This window comes from Atractosteus spatula, chromosome 7 (assembly GCF_055471065.1).
Source record: "Atractosteus spatula isolate fAtrSpa1 chromosome 7, fAtrSpa1.hap1, whole genome shotgun sequence".
NCBI classification, from domain to species: Eukaryota; Metazoa; Chordata; class Actinopteri; order Semionotiformes; family Lepisosteidae; genus Atractosteus; species Atractosteus spatula.
The window spans coordinates 39,095,593-39,110,988 of NC_142712.1; the positions used below are offsets into that span (position 1 = coordinate 39,095,593).

Here is a 15,396-nt window from a genome sequence, read left to right on the forward strand (position 1 = left end):
ATAAATATTTACTGTATATGTGTGCACATGTAAAAAATATGCTTATAAACAATGTCTCTCACTCTTATGTGATAGTAAATAAATAATATAAACCATTCCAGTACCATTGCAGTAATGACCACAATCCTGTGATATCAAAGTTCAGAACCGTCATAAGCACACACAAACAATAGCAGAAATATTGCATTCGTGTTGAATTATTAACCCACAAGATAGATAACATGAATTTTCGAAAGATCTCTGCTGGCATGAAAACCAGCAAACTGCCTAACTCTCCAAAACAAGAAAAGCAAATTCTATTGCGCAGAACAAGTTTCTGCCAGCATCACAAGAAAATGACAATAGCAAATTTGGTTGGCTGTTAGGTCTTGTCTTATAACATTGACTTGTCAGGACATAAGAGTTTTGCACTAGATAAATTAACAGAAGTGCAGGCACTGCCACAGCTCACTGGAAAACATCGCAAGCCTTCAAATTGAAATGTGCAAAGAACTCATCTTGTACTGTGGTGAGTGCAAGGACATTATCTGGGAGCCTGTGAAAACAGTCCCCTGGCCAGCCTGAGATTCACTTTCCCCCAATAGAAGGGACTGTTTAAGGTGTGGCTTTAAGAAAACAGACTGCTAATGAGGGGCCCTGCTTCACGTCTTGACAAACTTCAGGTCACCAAGCACATTCCAGACCACTAACAACTGGAAAAACACGGCTATCAGCACACAGTTGCACAGCCAAACCCACAAATTACACAAACTCAGGGAGGAACAGGAATAGCCTAAAAATGGCTGTGATGAGCTTCAGCTACAGTTATGTGCTAGGGATGGGACGTGATTCCAAGGGAAGTAGCACTCACAACGAGGATGGAAAAAAGAACTTCATCCCTGGAATGCTCTCCTGCTGTTCAGATTGCGCTGAGCTGGATGCGCTAGGGTAAGGTCCAAGAGCTGGGAACTGGACTTGATCGTCTCCTGAGTGACCTACTGGATTCAGGTCTGCTGAGGCCTCCTCCTCAGGCGCCAAGGAGAAGCCGCATCATGCTACTGCCTGTAAAGCACCACTTGCAAGGTGTCATGTCTTCAGCTGCCCCACCCATGTACTGGGCCTGACCTGGTGTCAAAGTAAGACAGTGGTCACTTTGGTCTGATACAAAAATGCCTACTTACTATTTTTATTCCATCTTCTTTGGTTACTGATACTTTTGTACTATATTGACGTCAAGGTTTTCTCACATTTTCACTGCATTTATTTTTTCCATGCGTTCCCGCACCTCTAAACACCTCCCCCTGACTCTGCCATCATTTCCTTGTGCCTCTGCAGCTCCTCCATCTGTTTACGCCACAGCCAGCTTTTGAAAGGGTGGAACTTTCCCATAACAACATGTTTATTTTACAGAAAGAGACAAAAGATGGCCCCAAACTCCCAAACCCAGTCCAAACAGTAACAACAATAGTGCTAATCACAACATGCTGTCCAGTGTTTTTCCTTTCGAGAGTCTATTAGCGAACAAAATCGCACGTTCCAAGGTCTACCTCGTGATTCCTGTTGCTCTCCATTGTTAAACTGCCTATGGCCTGTGCTGTACAGGATGCTCTGCACTGCAGTGTCCAGCTGGGTTTCAGAAAGGGTCTGCAGGGGCTGCTAGTCCCAGCCAGGGACCATCCTGTGAAACTGTGACAGAATGGTCTCTTCTCAGACCAGTCCCGAATGGTTTCATCAGCTCCACTTTTTGCTCTAACGTAATAACAGAGTGAAGTCTCAGTCGATCCACAGGTACGATTTGTCACCTGTTGTGCGGTTAAGAGTCTGCTGCTGTCAAATGCTATCTACAGATGACAGGTAACCCAGCCATATTTACAGAGTGGCAAGGGGTGATAATTATTGGACTTAAATATTACCTCCAGGTGCTTGGAGGCAGACCCTGTCTGGTCTGACGGCACTGGCTTGCAGTTTTTCTTGACTGCAACATGGTCATTGTGAGATTATGACAGGAGCGGTCCGACCACACCTGCCCAGTTCTCAGGGGGTGGGAAGTTGAGAAAAGAGCTGTTGCTGCACAGCAAGTGCTCTCTAATGAGACATATTACACACAGGAAGCATTCTCCGTCTGAAATCCGCCTTGACATCACCTCGCTCGTTTTAACATGTGTGCAAACACGCAGGGTGAGAAACCATCTGTGTGACTCGAGTGACAGAGAGCGAAGGCTGGCTGTGCCAGGCCCACCTGGGCCCACACAGGGGCTGTGCACAGGGCTGTGAAGTGCACGGGTTAAGCCCCATGTGTCAATATCCTGCCACAAAGCCTGCAGAAGATGTGGGACGACAGCACAGGCTCCAGCACCTGTCGCAGCTTGAGCTTTTGTAAAGCATCACATCACAAGAGATGCAGAAGAACACTCATTGCCAGGAACACCTGTGTGCCACCAAAAAAGCCACAGTCCAACCCTCTGCATTAATCTGCCAGATTCAGACTTAATGTTTACAAGAAGCCAGAAAAGCCCTTTCACCACACTTTGAAGAAACACTTTAGCTGTGGCATGAATACCGCTCTAAGCTATGTGTTCCACTCGACATGGACAGAGGTGATATGAGAGATGTTGCAGGAGAGGAAAGTTTTGTTTTGTTTTTTTAAAAAAAGCTCATGTAAAAGCATTTGCATTTCAGATGAAGAGTAATAAGAGCATTTCAGAAAACTGGGACTGCATGGGGGCAGACCACAGCTTGATTTTCTACTAGTTTAAGAAAACTATGTTAAAACCGAACGCCTTTGAAGTGATACGATGAACAAAAGAACGCCTTTTCACAAACTAGCCCATCCAGAGTGGAACATTCAGTGACACCCTTTGCTATAATGGCAAGTCCCTGAACTTCCAAGGCCTGTTATCAAGTCTATTACCCTTTCCAAATAACACTTAATTTCCCAGGAATCAAGATTAGTTTTGAATGCTCATTAAACCTTTCAAGTGATTAAGCTGTAAGATGTTATAATTAAAGATATGGCATGGCACGACTGACTCATTAAGACAGCTGTAAGCTTGTGGACATAAACATTTTCACTGACAACTGAGTACATCTTAAAGACCTTTGGACACCCTAGTCCTGGGAAATCAGTCCACTAAGAAGCAAGTACACCTTAACAACTACCCACTGTATTACATGCCAGTGAATTAAACTTGTTTCAGAATCCTGGTACTAGCGTGTCTCTGCTATTGTAATAATCAGAGCTGCACTGTCCGTGGTGGGTGGATAGAGACCCGAATATCTGTCAGCAATCAGAACGAGGGCTCCATCTGCTTCCTCCGACAGGGTTTCTGTAGGAGACGGGAAAGGAAACCCAGCCCTTGGCATTGCCTGTTCTCCGGTTTTATTTTAAGGCTCTCTGAAGGCTCTGGGTGGTGAACTGGAGAAAGCATTACTGAAAACAAAACACAATGTCACACACACACAGGGCTGGGGCCTTGAAGCGAAGACAATGGCATAAACAATGTCCGACACTGCAGAATGTGTGACATGAGTTACTCTTGGGTCTTAGGGGCAACTCTCTCTCATGGTAGTCTGGCTGTACTCCAGCCTGCAGGCTCTTCAGACTGAAGCTTATCCTGGCTTCTGTGCTATTAGACTGAGAGGGTGACCCCTACATGGGACAGTTGTCCATTACAGGGTTACCCCCCAGCAATACTGGCACCCAATCCTACAGTTGACTGGAGCAACTGGGGATATGGCACCTTGCTCGTGAGAAACAGTAGCAGCTGCTCAGGAACTCAAACCTACAGCCATCCAATTAAAACATAAAGGCCCTAAACTTCTCCCTTTGTCACAACACTACATTGAAAGTCCTGTTTTTGCACACCGGGTGTGGTCTATGGCGTACAAAGGTTTCAGCTGGTTTATCACAAAGAAAAGCGGCGTTAAGCTGTGGTAAGGACTGATAAGCGTACTACTAAAAGTTAAAGACACCCTACCTGCCTTTAAAGCCAAGCGGCCTTGTCGGAAAACTGAGGTAGCAAGAAGCATACCAGCTGCACTAGCTTGCCAAAGATTACGATGGGACTTTCCAATACAAAAGGTTTAACCACAAAAGACAAAACAATCAAGTCCTTTTGTGAGCACACACTGTGGCTTTTTCAAACTGAGGAGTAAAAGAAAAAAAACTGTCTTTCTGCTTCGTGGCTGCGAAGTGTCAGTCTGGCCTAAAAAAAAAATAGCCTCTCTTCTGCTAGGATGAGTGACTGAACTTGGGGCTTTTTTTTCTTGCTTACCTTACCCTGGACAGCTTGTGTGATGCTGCACCCAGATCTGGGTAACCTACAGCCTTTATTTTCAGTTTGGGCCAAAGTAGGTCAGGTCTGTGCCAGAGAGCACCAAGGCAAGAGTTTAGGAAGATCTTGGTGGTCCACCAGAGAAAACATGAACCCCATTTCCACTCTCAAACGTTTTCCAGTGCAATAATGAAGGATCCCAGTACGTTTTAAAACAAGGGGCTTAATATTATTTCCCATAAGAGTGCAGAAACAAAATTCCTTAAGAGGGGGAAGAAAACAGGCTTATTAGATTACAAGGTAAGATACGACCGGGTGGAAGACTAAGACGCACAAGGATGTGGACGATCGGGGTTATTGTTTTCAGGTGCACTTAAGGATCCACAGAGAGAATCCAGTACAGCATGCCCTCAATATCATTAAGGGAAACAACTGCCATCCTCAAAAAAACGCTGCAGTGTCAGTGTTGTCCAAAACAAATCCAACTGGGGCCTATTCCAATTCAATCTTTGAGGGGGAAAAAAAATTAAAGTAGCATTTGATAACTACAGGACAGAACTGATTCTTCTCAAACTGTGCTTCCCCAAAGCAATCCGTCATCCAAGCAAAACAGCTCCATTTCCTAGAGGTATTTCCTTCACTGGTCTTCCTTTTAACAGATCGATATAGTTCCAGGTTGGCTTTTGAGGGAAATTAACATAACAGGATGCGTTTGGGGTTTTTTGCATCTGTATATCAGTTTCAACAATCACTTGGTCAGACGTTTAGAAATGGCACGGAATAATAATTCCAAAGACTCTGGGTAATTTTCAAATTTGTAAAAATTTATTTCCTTAAAATGACTTTGTGTAGAGTACAAAACTGTACATTTATCTATGTACACAATCTATAAAAAAATGTACATGGAATACATCTCCTCTTGCAGCTTAGAAAGTCTACAGCCCCTCAACCCCAATCCCCCCAAAAAATAGAAACTGGTAAACATCAGCTGGTCAACAGCCCCATCAAAAAGAAAAACAATTAAGAACGTAATTACACTCCAGCATTAGGATACAACGTGTCAGTTTGGCGCTAACAAATTTACAACGGCCTCCTGTCTCACAGCTTATTCCAACAGGCAATGGAGATTCCGAAAGGAAGTTCAGTGGCCACTGGACACAATATCCATAGACGTGACCCCCCCAGCAGCCCACCCCACCCTCCCCCCCACCCCAGTCTAAAACCGGGCTCTTTCCAGACAAACCACCGTCCTTCCCAACAGGTTTCAGGTTCACAGCACAAGAACTGTTAGGAAGGAACCCTTGACGGTTTTCACCCAGGACAAAAATAAGAGAACAAATAAAGCTGTTCAGTGCCGATCGCCCTCAAGCGCGGAGAGCGGCTCTTTGTGTAACTGGGGTCCTATTGCACGGAAGAAAACAGCAGGAAAAGCTTTTCTCTTAACCTCTCTTGAGGAGCACAAACTCCCACAACACTGGCTTGCTCTAAGGCTGCGTGGAACGAACAGGGGGCACCTACAGCGAGGGCAGTAACCCCTCCACATGCGACTCGAAAATTACAACGAAAAAGGTGGGCGCGACGACTGTAAAACAAGGGGGTGCAATTTACAAAAACAAAAAGTTCAGTTCCAAATGTGAAACCAGTAGTGCATTACTGAAGGTTCTTTGTTTTACAATCACATCCCGGTTCTCCAAAAAAAAAAGAAACAGGCCACGCTGTCAGGGTTTCTGTCAAGGGGCGTCGAGGCCCACGTGGTTACAGTGATCACTACAAAACTGTAAAAAACACACACCTGCTGGAGTTAACCACGTTCGCAAACAGCTGTGTTGTGGGAGTTTTTTTTTATCCTTTATTGCACCTTTTTTTGACTCCTCAAGAGGGCACAGACATGTTACTCCCCCCCTCCCCCAGATATATTACGCAGTGTCAAGATCACGTAGATAAATAAAAAAATACAATGCTTCTTCAGCATGAAAAAGATTCGCGCAGTTAATTTTAAAAAGGACACAAATATACAAATACGAAATGCCTTGGCAGTGCAAAAAGTGCTCATGGACTGGCCCGTCCAAGGCAACTAATTTTTTTGTTAAGAAGCTACATCTTAATGCAAAAAAATCCCCTGATTTATTCTTCACTGGGCTGTTTTTAACGGGTGCTCAAGCTAAACCCCTACAGGGAGGGGGGTAACGGAGCCCCAGTAACTGGAAATAGGCCTATTTGGGGGCAAAGATTTACATATCCAGTCGTACGAAAAATAAAAAGTCACTTCCTTACAGGGTGAACGCTGGTTGAATCCTCCCTATGAAAAAACGCATTGCCCGTCTTTTTCCTGCACGACGCTCTAATGCACATTAACTGGAAACGGTCATCAGGTAATTTTTGGGAGGGCTGGTGCGCCCTATGAGGTACTGGTTCTTGCACGTGAACAGGGGGTTGTAAGGGCCGACGCCGCCGCCGGCGCTGCCGCCGCCGGGAGAGTGGCTGGAGGCCGGCGGCTGCGCCTCGTAGAGCACGCAGATGGACCCGTCCTCGCCGATGCGGTACGACACCTCGTACGGGTCCACCCAGAGGGTGAGCTCCCGGGGCAGGAGCTGGTACAGCTGCTGGCTGCTCAGTCCGATTCGGCCCGCTGCCTTGCTGATGATCGGATCCATCTCGTGGTTAATCCGGATGCAGCGGTAGCCGGAGCCCTTCTGCGGCCGGTCGGGGAACCAGTGCTGTTTGTAGTGCTCTGGGGAAAGAACAACAGAGCCGCGCACGTCAGGACCGGCCTCGCAGACAGAGGCTACAGTTCGCATTCAGATCTGAAGATGGACGCCGATTACCCACGAAGAGCGAGCAGAAATGAAACTTCTCACACAAGGAAAGAAAGCAAATATTTACATCTGAGAAAGGCACTGTAAATAGGGGAACTTTGTAACCTAGCAGTAGACCAAACAACGTCATCGTCTACAACGAGGACCAATTCGAGAAAAACTGGAGTCATTTAAGCAAGGCTAACTGGTCCCGAATTGAATGCCTCTCAGAACGCACGTCTAAATCAACCCAAGCATCTTAAATTGTCTTCTTTTTAACCGAAATACTCAGCAGAACCATTATTTTTACAAACCGCTGCCACTAAATGGCCCCACACAAGGGTGCCCCTTGGGGATAACAAAGACACTCTCTCACAAAAACTCCGTTCAGACGCCCGCTCGTTTGGCGATGACGAGATCTTGCCCAAATCCTTTGAAACCAGGACCGCTCACCTGCCAACGCCTCCTGCAGGCACGCGCTGAAGACCTGCAGCCGCGGCTCGTGAAGGAAGCCCCGGGTCCTCAGCAGGCTCGTGACGAACTCCGCGGCGGCAGACAGCTCGGGGATCATGTCGCCTTTGGTGCTGTAGCGGTGATCCATGGGTTATTCTGCCCCACGTTTGGAAACGGGTTAAGAGCTTTCGAAACTTGCTGGGGCTAGGACGCTTCTCTTCTCGTTAACTCCTCCACGCTGCCGTGTCGATGGTGCGTGAAAACGAATTTTTTTTCCTCCGAAAAGGGCCTTTCCTTTGACGCGAACCCGTGTCTGATTTTTCCTCCCGCCGTGTTTTGAAGTTTTAAAAAAGAACAGTATTCTCTTTGGCTGGTTCAAATGTGCATTCTTCTCCCCGACGTAAGAAATTAATGAGCTAAAAGAAAGACTGTACATATAAAAACAGGGTAATAGTAAGTGCAACGACGACAACAGCCTGAAAGACTAATTTCTTCGCAGCTACCTCGCCTATTTATGAAAGGGGAACACAAAGAAATGACATAAACTAAGGGGTGCAGTGACAGGCGTGTGTAGCCGACCAATTAAAATCTCGGAACTTGACCCACCTACCAATGTCGAACATCTGATTGGCCCGTAGAGTTGGAGGGGGCGTGGGAACTACGGAAAATGCCCTGAAGCGTCGCGGGGCGGGATTATGCAAATACGCTTCCGCTGGCCAAGTGGAGAAACTGACGTCAACGTATCAACGTGATTGGTGACGACACTACTGGGAAGTTTTGGTTTTTTTTCTCTCGTGTTAGATTTCAAAGCAAGTTTACTTTTTTGCGTGAAACGTAACCTTATAGGGAGGCGTTAAACCGAAACACCCCCTAAAGCCTGCGTTCAACTATAGTTGTCTACAATTTGAGCACAGTAAAATCTAATTTTGAGGAGTCGTGTTAAAATAGTTCATTTTTTTCTATTAAGTGTCCCAAATTTCACCTAAGAAATAATCCTGTTGTACAATACAGCATCCTTCAAGATCGAGTTATCAGTACGTCGCACAGCCAGCGTGAATGAATTCGGCGTCAACGCTACACTACATTATAATGAAGCGTATTAAAAACAAAATAACTTTGTTTAAACAACCTGAAAACCTGCTCGCGAGTGAAAACAAGCATATTCAGTATATTTACAGTATACTACTGATACTAAGGGCTCTTTAAATTATCCTGGCAAAATAATAGTATCATTCCTTGGGGCTGCTGTTGTTTTTCTGTGGTCAGTTTAAAAAAATAATAACGTGAGGTTGGGGCTTGAAGTTAACGCAGCGTATCTGATTCATTTACAATAGCGTCTGGTCTTTTGAATGATGGCCAAAGATTTAATCTGTACAACAGCCCCCGTCTTTTGTCGAGCTCGTTTTCTACTGATCACAAAGGAATATTTTTCCAGCTGAAGTCGTGACCACGCAGTCTCTCGGGAGAGATGACTAGTTAATGTTGGTGATCTGCTCACGAAGCAGGTCCGATTACCAGTCCTTGGCGCGTTACTTGTCTTCTATTTCACGTTTAAATTAAACATTAAAAATATTTTATTTACACGTATGTCTTCAAAATACTTTTCGCGGTTAGATAGGACATTAACACTTAAATATAGAAAATCAGTCTTTTCTCTGTACAACATCAGCCTAATTGGTAAAACTACACTTTTTGAAGTATTTTCATATCGCATTTTGATATTTGTGTTACAAAAGCTCTGTTTACTGAAGCAAAGCAACTACATTTTCAGGAAGGATTAGGGCGGATATCCGTTATACACACATAACCTTCGACTGAAAACGGAAAATTGCTTGGGTTTTATATATACACTTATACAAGATAGAACACTTTCCGACAACTCACTCAGGTTTTGACAAGGTTGAAAAAAATATATTTCACTGTAGTCAAAAGGAGAGAGTGGGTAGTGCTAACAAGGTTATAACGTTTCATTCAAACTACGTGTCAAACTTTTCATCAACAAGATAATTTTATTTACTGCAATCAGGAAATAGTTAATAGTTAATACCTTTGGAGTACCAGAATACGGTTTTTAAAAATACCACATTCCGTGAGGTTTTAACAAATTACTAAACACTCAGTTTACTTCCTGGATTCGAGTTTCTGAAGTCAGCAGTGCTTCAACGAGCTGTTTTTGTAAGCGTGGTTAATAAACAGATCCCACAGTCAAGCCCAGATTAGTGCATTCCCCTTGTTTTCACCAGCAGAGTTAATAGTTTGACCCGGCGCCAAGTTGCTATGGCTTCCAATAACTATGATATGTTTCGCATCCACTGCGCTCTCCCCCTTTTCACCTCTTCCTGTGGAAAAACACCAGGCCGCGGGGAGCGAAGGTGACGTGCGGAACGAGCGCGGCGCGCATGGCGCATTCCGCTCGGGGTACGCGCTGTTCCGCGCGCTGCCTTGGCCGGCGTGAGCAGCAGGAAGCCGGCCCGCAGCCCCTGGGGTTGAGTGTGTGCTGGGGGGAGCCGAGGGCTTGTTCCGAGAGCCAGCGCCAAGGCCTAAATTTCGCGCTGACGACAAAAGGCTCTTAGGGGGTGAACGCAAGTAAACAGACGCCCCCCTGAGGCTCACTTTCCAGCACAAACCGTGTAGATTATCTATATCGCTGTACGCTACCGACGTGTTAGATGCTTTGGGAGCTTGTCAAATCTAAATTTGCAGCTAAGCATGCAAGCCAGAGGAAGTTTAGATATAAGGTAGTGGGGAGAGAGCAATTTTGAAAATAGTCTCTCCAAAGCTGAGATGTGCTTTCTACCCCACCGTAGTTTATTTGAAGCCCCAAAAGCATTGTACAGCGGAGCAGTCAGCTCGCCCTTCCATTAGAGACAGCGGGGAAACGGTCATCAGTGACCACTCCAGGCTAAGGCACACCCAAACCATAGGGATGAGCGCTTAATAACACACTTAATATAAAAAAATCTAAAATAGAAGCCAACTGCGGTCAGACTCTGCAATTTTCGGCTGGATGACGCAAAAGAAAGTCGCTGGTTTGAGTTCCAACGAGAGCGGCTGGCTGTGTCGAAAGTCGTCTGTACGGGTCACTGGTTTCTCTTCCTCTGTGATTTCTTTCCTGTGTGGATTTGGGTTTTTATCCCGTACCTCTGGGCTTGTAACCGCAAAAAAAGGGGATAGCAGTGTATTTTTGTACTTTGAAGTGAACCGTACTTGTTCATATTGTAACGCGTTACAGTATTTTAAATATTTAAAATATACTAGACCAACGTGGGTTTCTTTTTAAAAACTGTCCACGTCACTTCTTTACTTAGTTCAGCTGGGAAGTAATAGGTTTAATCCATGCTGAAAAGAGAAGAGAGAAAACACAACGTTTCGGCTGTGAAGCCTTCTTCCTTAGTTCAGCTTGAAGGCGTTGGAAAATTACGAGATAACAGTCTTCTTTCAAAATGTCTTTTTTGATTAGCTGTAATAAATTATACTGTCTGGAGGCAGAGGTACGACTATCTTCTTAAATGATAGACCGGGGGGGTCGAAAGACGTTTGTACAAACATGAGTGCCAAAGTGCGAATGGCAGACTGTCTTCTTAGAAGAGTTTACAGTTATACTACACATGGAGCAGAGTGGGCTCGGGTCGAGTCTCGTCTAACAATGTCTTGGGGAGCAGGGCTTTCATCTTCACGGCGGGAGGAAATGAAAGAGAGGCGCCAAATGTTCACACCTGAGAAACCAGTTCCACTCGTCAATTACTGTACACAGAATTAACCTCTGTATCCCACCCTTCCCTCGTCCGGAGTACAGAATGGCAAATGAGGGGGGGAGAGTGCTTTGTCTTATTGTTTCGCTGCTACATTTAAATATTTTTAGATACGCGAATTCTCACGGAGTATCCTTTCAAGAAATTTAAATCCAAATGCCAAAAGAAATGGGGTTATTGCACCAATAGATCGTTAGTTTGATTCCCTTGTTTTCTTTGATTGTCGGGAAACTAACGAAACACCAAGGTTGTGACAGTATTGAACAAAGCTACACGTTCATGCTGTCCAAACCGATACCATCTTTCAGAAAACAAATGAGCTTAGGTAGGCAGAATGGCCTCATGTTGTTTGCAAACATTCCTATGCTGTAAACGATGATCGAGATGTTGTGAATTGAGAAATACACTGAGAATGTACTGACAAAATGCATTTACTTCAGCCTGCTGAATTTATTGAACTAATGTTAGACTGATGCCTCAAATTGCCGATCTGACTTTGTAGGCTAAAGAAAACCTCGCGTTTTATCTAATCTTAAGCCTTCATGCCAGAACATGCTGCCTCCGTACGTGACGGCCGCAGGGACCAGAGGCACACGGAGTGACCACACAGCCGGAGTTTGCGGCGCCTGTGTATACTCGGCGGGCAAACGCTGATATGCCTGCGGCAGCCTTTAACGTGAAGTGCCAGCAGTGTTTGTCGGTGGGGCAAGGCCGGGGGTTTGTGCTCACAGAAGGGCACAGTCTGTAGAAGTGGCTGCAGAGAACACGCTCGGGCTTGCTCGTCACCTGATACGGCGTCTCTTTGAAACGCCCAGGAACGTAAGCGAAATGTAAGCAGTTTCCTCCAGCGGCGCTCTACGGTATAAACTACAGGCTTACTGTGGTACCCCAAATTAGAGCGACAGTAAAGTAGTAGTCAAGCGAAATTAAATTAAGCTTATAGCGAGAAGGGGTGTGAAAAACGCTTGGTGTAAGCACAGAAACTATAGGGAAAATTCTTGACTTTTTTGTGTTTGTTTTTATACCAACATTAGGTTCACTGTATTACTATGGCTGGGATGGCCACTTTTGCTTATTTCATGGTTGAAAAGGTAAATGGTAATTGAAATGGTAACGGAAAGATAAGGAACAGAGGTTCCTTAAAGAATCCACACCAAACCCCAGGAAACACCTCCTCACATGGGGTTTGTGAAGGTTTGGTTGCAGCTCCCAAGCCATGATGGAGGTCTAGGAGTATTCAATTACTAGCAACCAACATGCGCTGAACTGTCTGCTCTCATTTGCCACCTCTCTTACCCTTTTAAAAGAAAATCCTTGAGGCTGAAAGTGGGCTGGGGTCAGTCTTCCCCCGTGTGCAGGCTTCTCTCAGCGCGAGGCCTTGGCAGAGAGGGCGACTCCACTTCCTGCCAGGCTCGAGGCCTCGTCAGAAGCAGCCGTTTCCCCACGTCTCCACACTCAGGCTGCCGGAGCTCGTGTGGATGACGGGCAGCGAGACGGAGCACAAGCCACAGAAAATCACACAAACAGCACAGGAGAGGCCCAGCGGCAGCCGGATGACAAACTGCCACCCACTCCAATGCTCCTGTCCGCCGTGGGCCCTGCAGAAAAACCTGTAGGCCGCCAAGAGCCTCTCGCACTCAGGGGAGCTGTGGTATCGCTGTGTGGGACTTTTAGTCACAATACAAGATAAACGGTAGACTAAACAGCCGTGTGGGAGAGCACATTGTTCCCCGCTCTCCCTTCTTGTTGTTATTTTCCTGCTCCGTCGAAACCGCTGGCTGGTAGCTGCGCGCGTGGGCCTGGCGGGGCTCCGGGCCCCGTCAGGCAGAACAGCGAGGTGGGCCGTGGCGGCAGCGGTGCTTCGGAAACCGAGAGGGTGCAGGCGAGCGCGGTTCTGTCACCAGGCAGGCCGAGGAGGTGCGGAGCCCTGGGAAGAGCTCGGCTGGAAAGTTCTGTTCTGGGGGCTCGGGAGTGGGGCTTGTGGTGCGGCCACAGACTTAATAACTACCCCCGAAGGTGTCTGAAAGTAGGAAACAGAGAAAAGGCTGGGCTCCTCACCTTGCCTCTCGGATATTCTGAAAGCATACTTGTTATGACAGGCAGATGATGTACTTTGCTCCCCCACCTCCATTATCAAGCCTCTCAGTCATCCTCTGACATCGGCCTGCCTCTGTGAATCAGCTTCTTTCTTTCTGTGTGCCGTGCTGAGGGTTCTGTTTCCCTGTATGTGTGGGTGAGGTGAGGCAATGAGGTGGAGGACATATTTCAGTGCTGCGCAGGTTTCAGTGCCCTGTTGTGTACGAGTCAGCTGCTGATTGCTGTGTGCTGACGGTGCCACTCTCTGGCACCCTTCATAGACTTCAGCATTGATGTCTATGTAATATTTAAAATTCCTTACAGTTATATAGCACTTTTCTGGACACTCCACTCAAAGTGCTTTCACAGGCAATGGGGACTCCCGTCTCCACCAATGTGTAGCCACACCTGGATAATGCAATGGCAGCCATACTCTCACCACACATCAGCTATTAGTAGGGAGGAGAACAGAGTGATGAAGCCCTATAATTCATTGAAGGGGAATATTAGGAGGACAGGATTGGTAAAGGCCAGGGGGTAATTTGGCCAGGACACCATAGTAACACCTGTACTCTTTTTGAGAAAAACCCTGGGATTTTTAATGACCACAGAGAGTCAGGACCTCGATTTTACTTCTCAACCAAAAGATGGCACCTTCCTTTCTACAAGTTAGTGGATCCACACACACCGCACGGTGAGCCCCCACTAGTGGCCTCTCTAACACCTCTTCCAGCAGGAGCCTTTGTTTTTCCCAGCAGGTCTCTCATCCAGGTACTGACCAGGCTCACACCTGCTGAACTTCAGTAGGGAGCTGTGAGTTGCAGGCCGATATGGCTGCTGGCAATGTGGGATCTACTTGCTGTGAAATAGGTACTGAATTACTGCATTTACGGTGGCACAGTGCAGGGCAGTGCAGTGCTTTGCTGCCTCACAGCACTGGGTTCCTGGGTTCAATTTTGGACTTGGGGAGCTATCTGCGTGGAGCTTGTAAGTTTCCTCATGTTCATGTGGGCTTCCTCTGGGTGCTCTGGTTTTCTGACAGTGTTCAAAGATTGAAGGCTGTAGGCTTCTGGGAAACTATAATAATCATATACTTTATTTTCTATAGCATTTGATATAGTGGCTTCTCAAAGCAGTTTATAGAAAAAAATATATATCATGAGAGGAGACAGTATAATTATACAGGTACAGTTAGGGTTTGGAACACAGAAGAAAAGCAAAGGGCAGACACAGAACCAGATATATAAAACTGCTTCTAAAAAAGAAGGTTGTGAGTCTAAAAGAGCTCACAGACGGTGACTCTGTGATATCCGTAGGGATAGAGTTCCAGAGCTTTGGGGCAAAGCAGGAGAAGGCCCTGTCACCCATAGAGCGTAGACAGGCTTAGGGGACAGACAGGAGAGCAGAATTACATGAATGAAGGTTGCGAGGTGGGGAGTTGAACAATAGTAAATCAGATGGCTACTGAGGTGCCAAACCACGAAGAACCTTATAGGTGAGCATGAGGATTTTGAAGTCGACACAAAAACTGATGGGAAGCCAGTGCAAAGACTCCAGGATAGGAGTAATGTGATCACCTGGTCAGGATTCTGGCTGCTGAATTCGGGACATACTGTAGTTTTGTTCAATGTCTAGATACCCCAGGATTTAGATAGCCAGGCGAGATTGGGTTATTCATTTTCTAACAGCTTTATCCAATACAGAGATACGGGGGAGCAACATACAGAAACAGTTTCCCAGTGGCACCGCTGTAGGTTAGCTGGCTTCTGGGAAAACTGGCCTTAGTGTGAGTGTGTATGTGTCTGTCTTCCCTATGATGGACTAATGTCCTGTCCAGGATGTATCCTGCCTCGTGCCCGGTACTTGCTGGGATAGGCTCTGGCTCCCCCACACCTCTGTATTGGTTAAGGCGGTTAGAACATGAAAGGAAGGATAATGCATTTATTGGGAAATGTAGCACAAAGTGAATTAGCAACTGCCTGATACAGATCATGTTCTGGTTTGTCTTTGAGGCAGCGGGGTGCAAGCTCCACTCACAGCGCACAAGAAGAGAGCTCGGGGACCAGG

At 46.2% G+C, this 15,396-nt stretch overlaps 1 protein-coding gene across 1 annotated transcript; it reads right to left on the reverse strand.

Annotated features, from left to right (window-relative positions):
- Positions 1-5,059: 5,059 nt before the first annotated feature.
- btg2 (BTG anti-proliferation factor 2) lies at positions 5,060-8,018 on the reverse strand. The gene is made up of 2 exons (XM_088921448.1): positions 7,502-8,018; positions 5,060-6,984 (listed from the first exon to the last, which is right to left on the reverse strand). The coding sequence occupies exons 1-2, from the start codon at positions 7,647-7,649 to the stop codon at positions 6,605-6,607; spliced, it is 528 nt and encodes a 175-aa protein (XP_088777574.1). The 5' UTR covers positions 7,650-8,018; the 3' UTR covers positions 5,060-6,604.
- Positions 8,019-15,396: the final 7,378 nt, after the last annotated feature.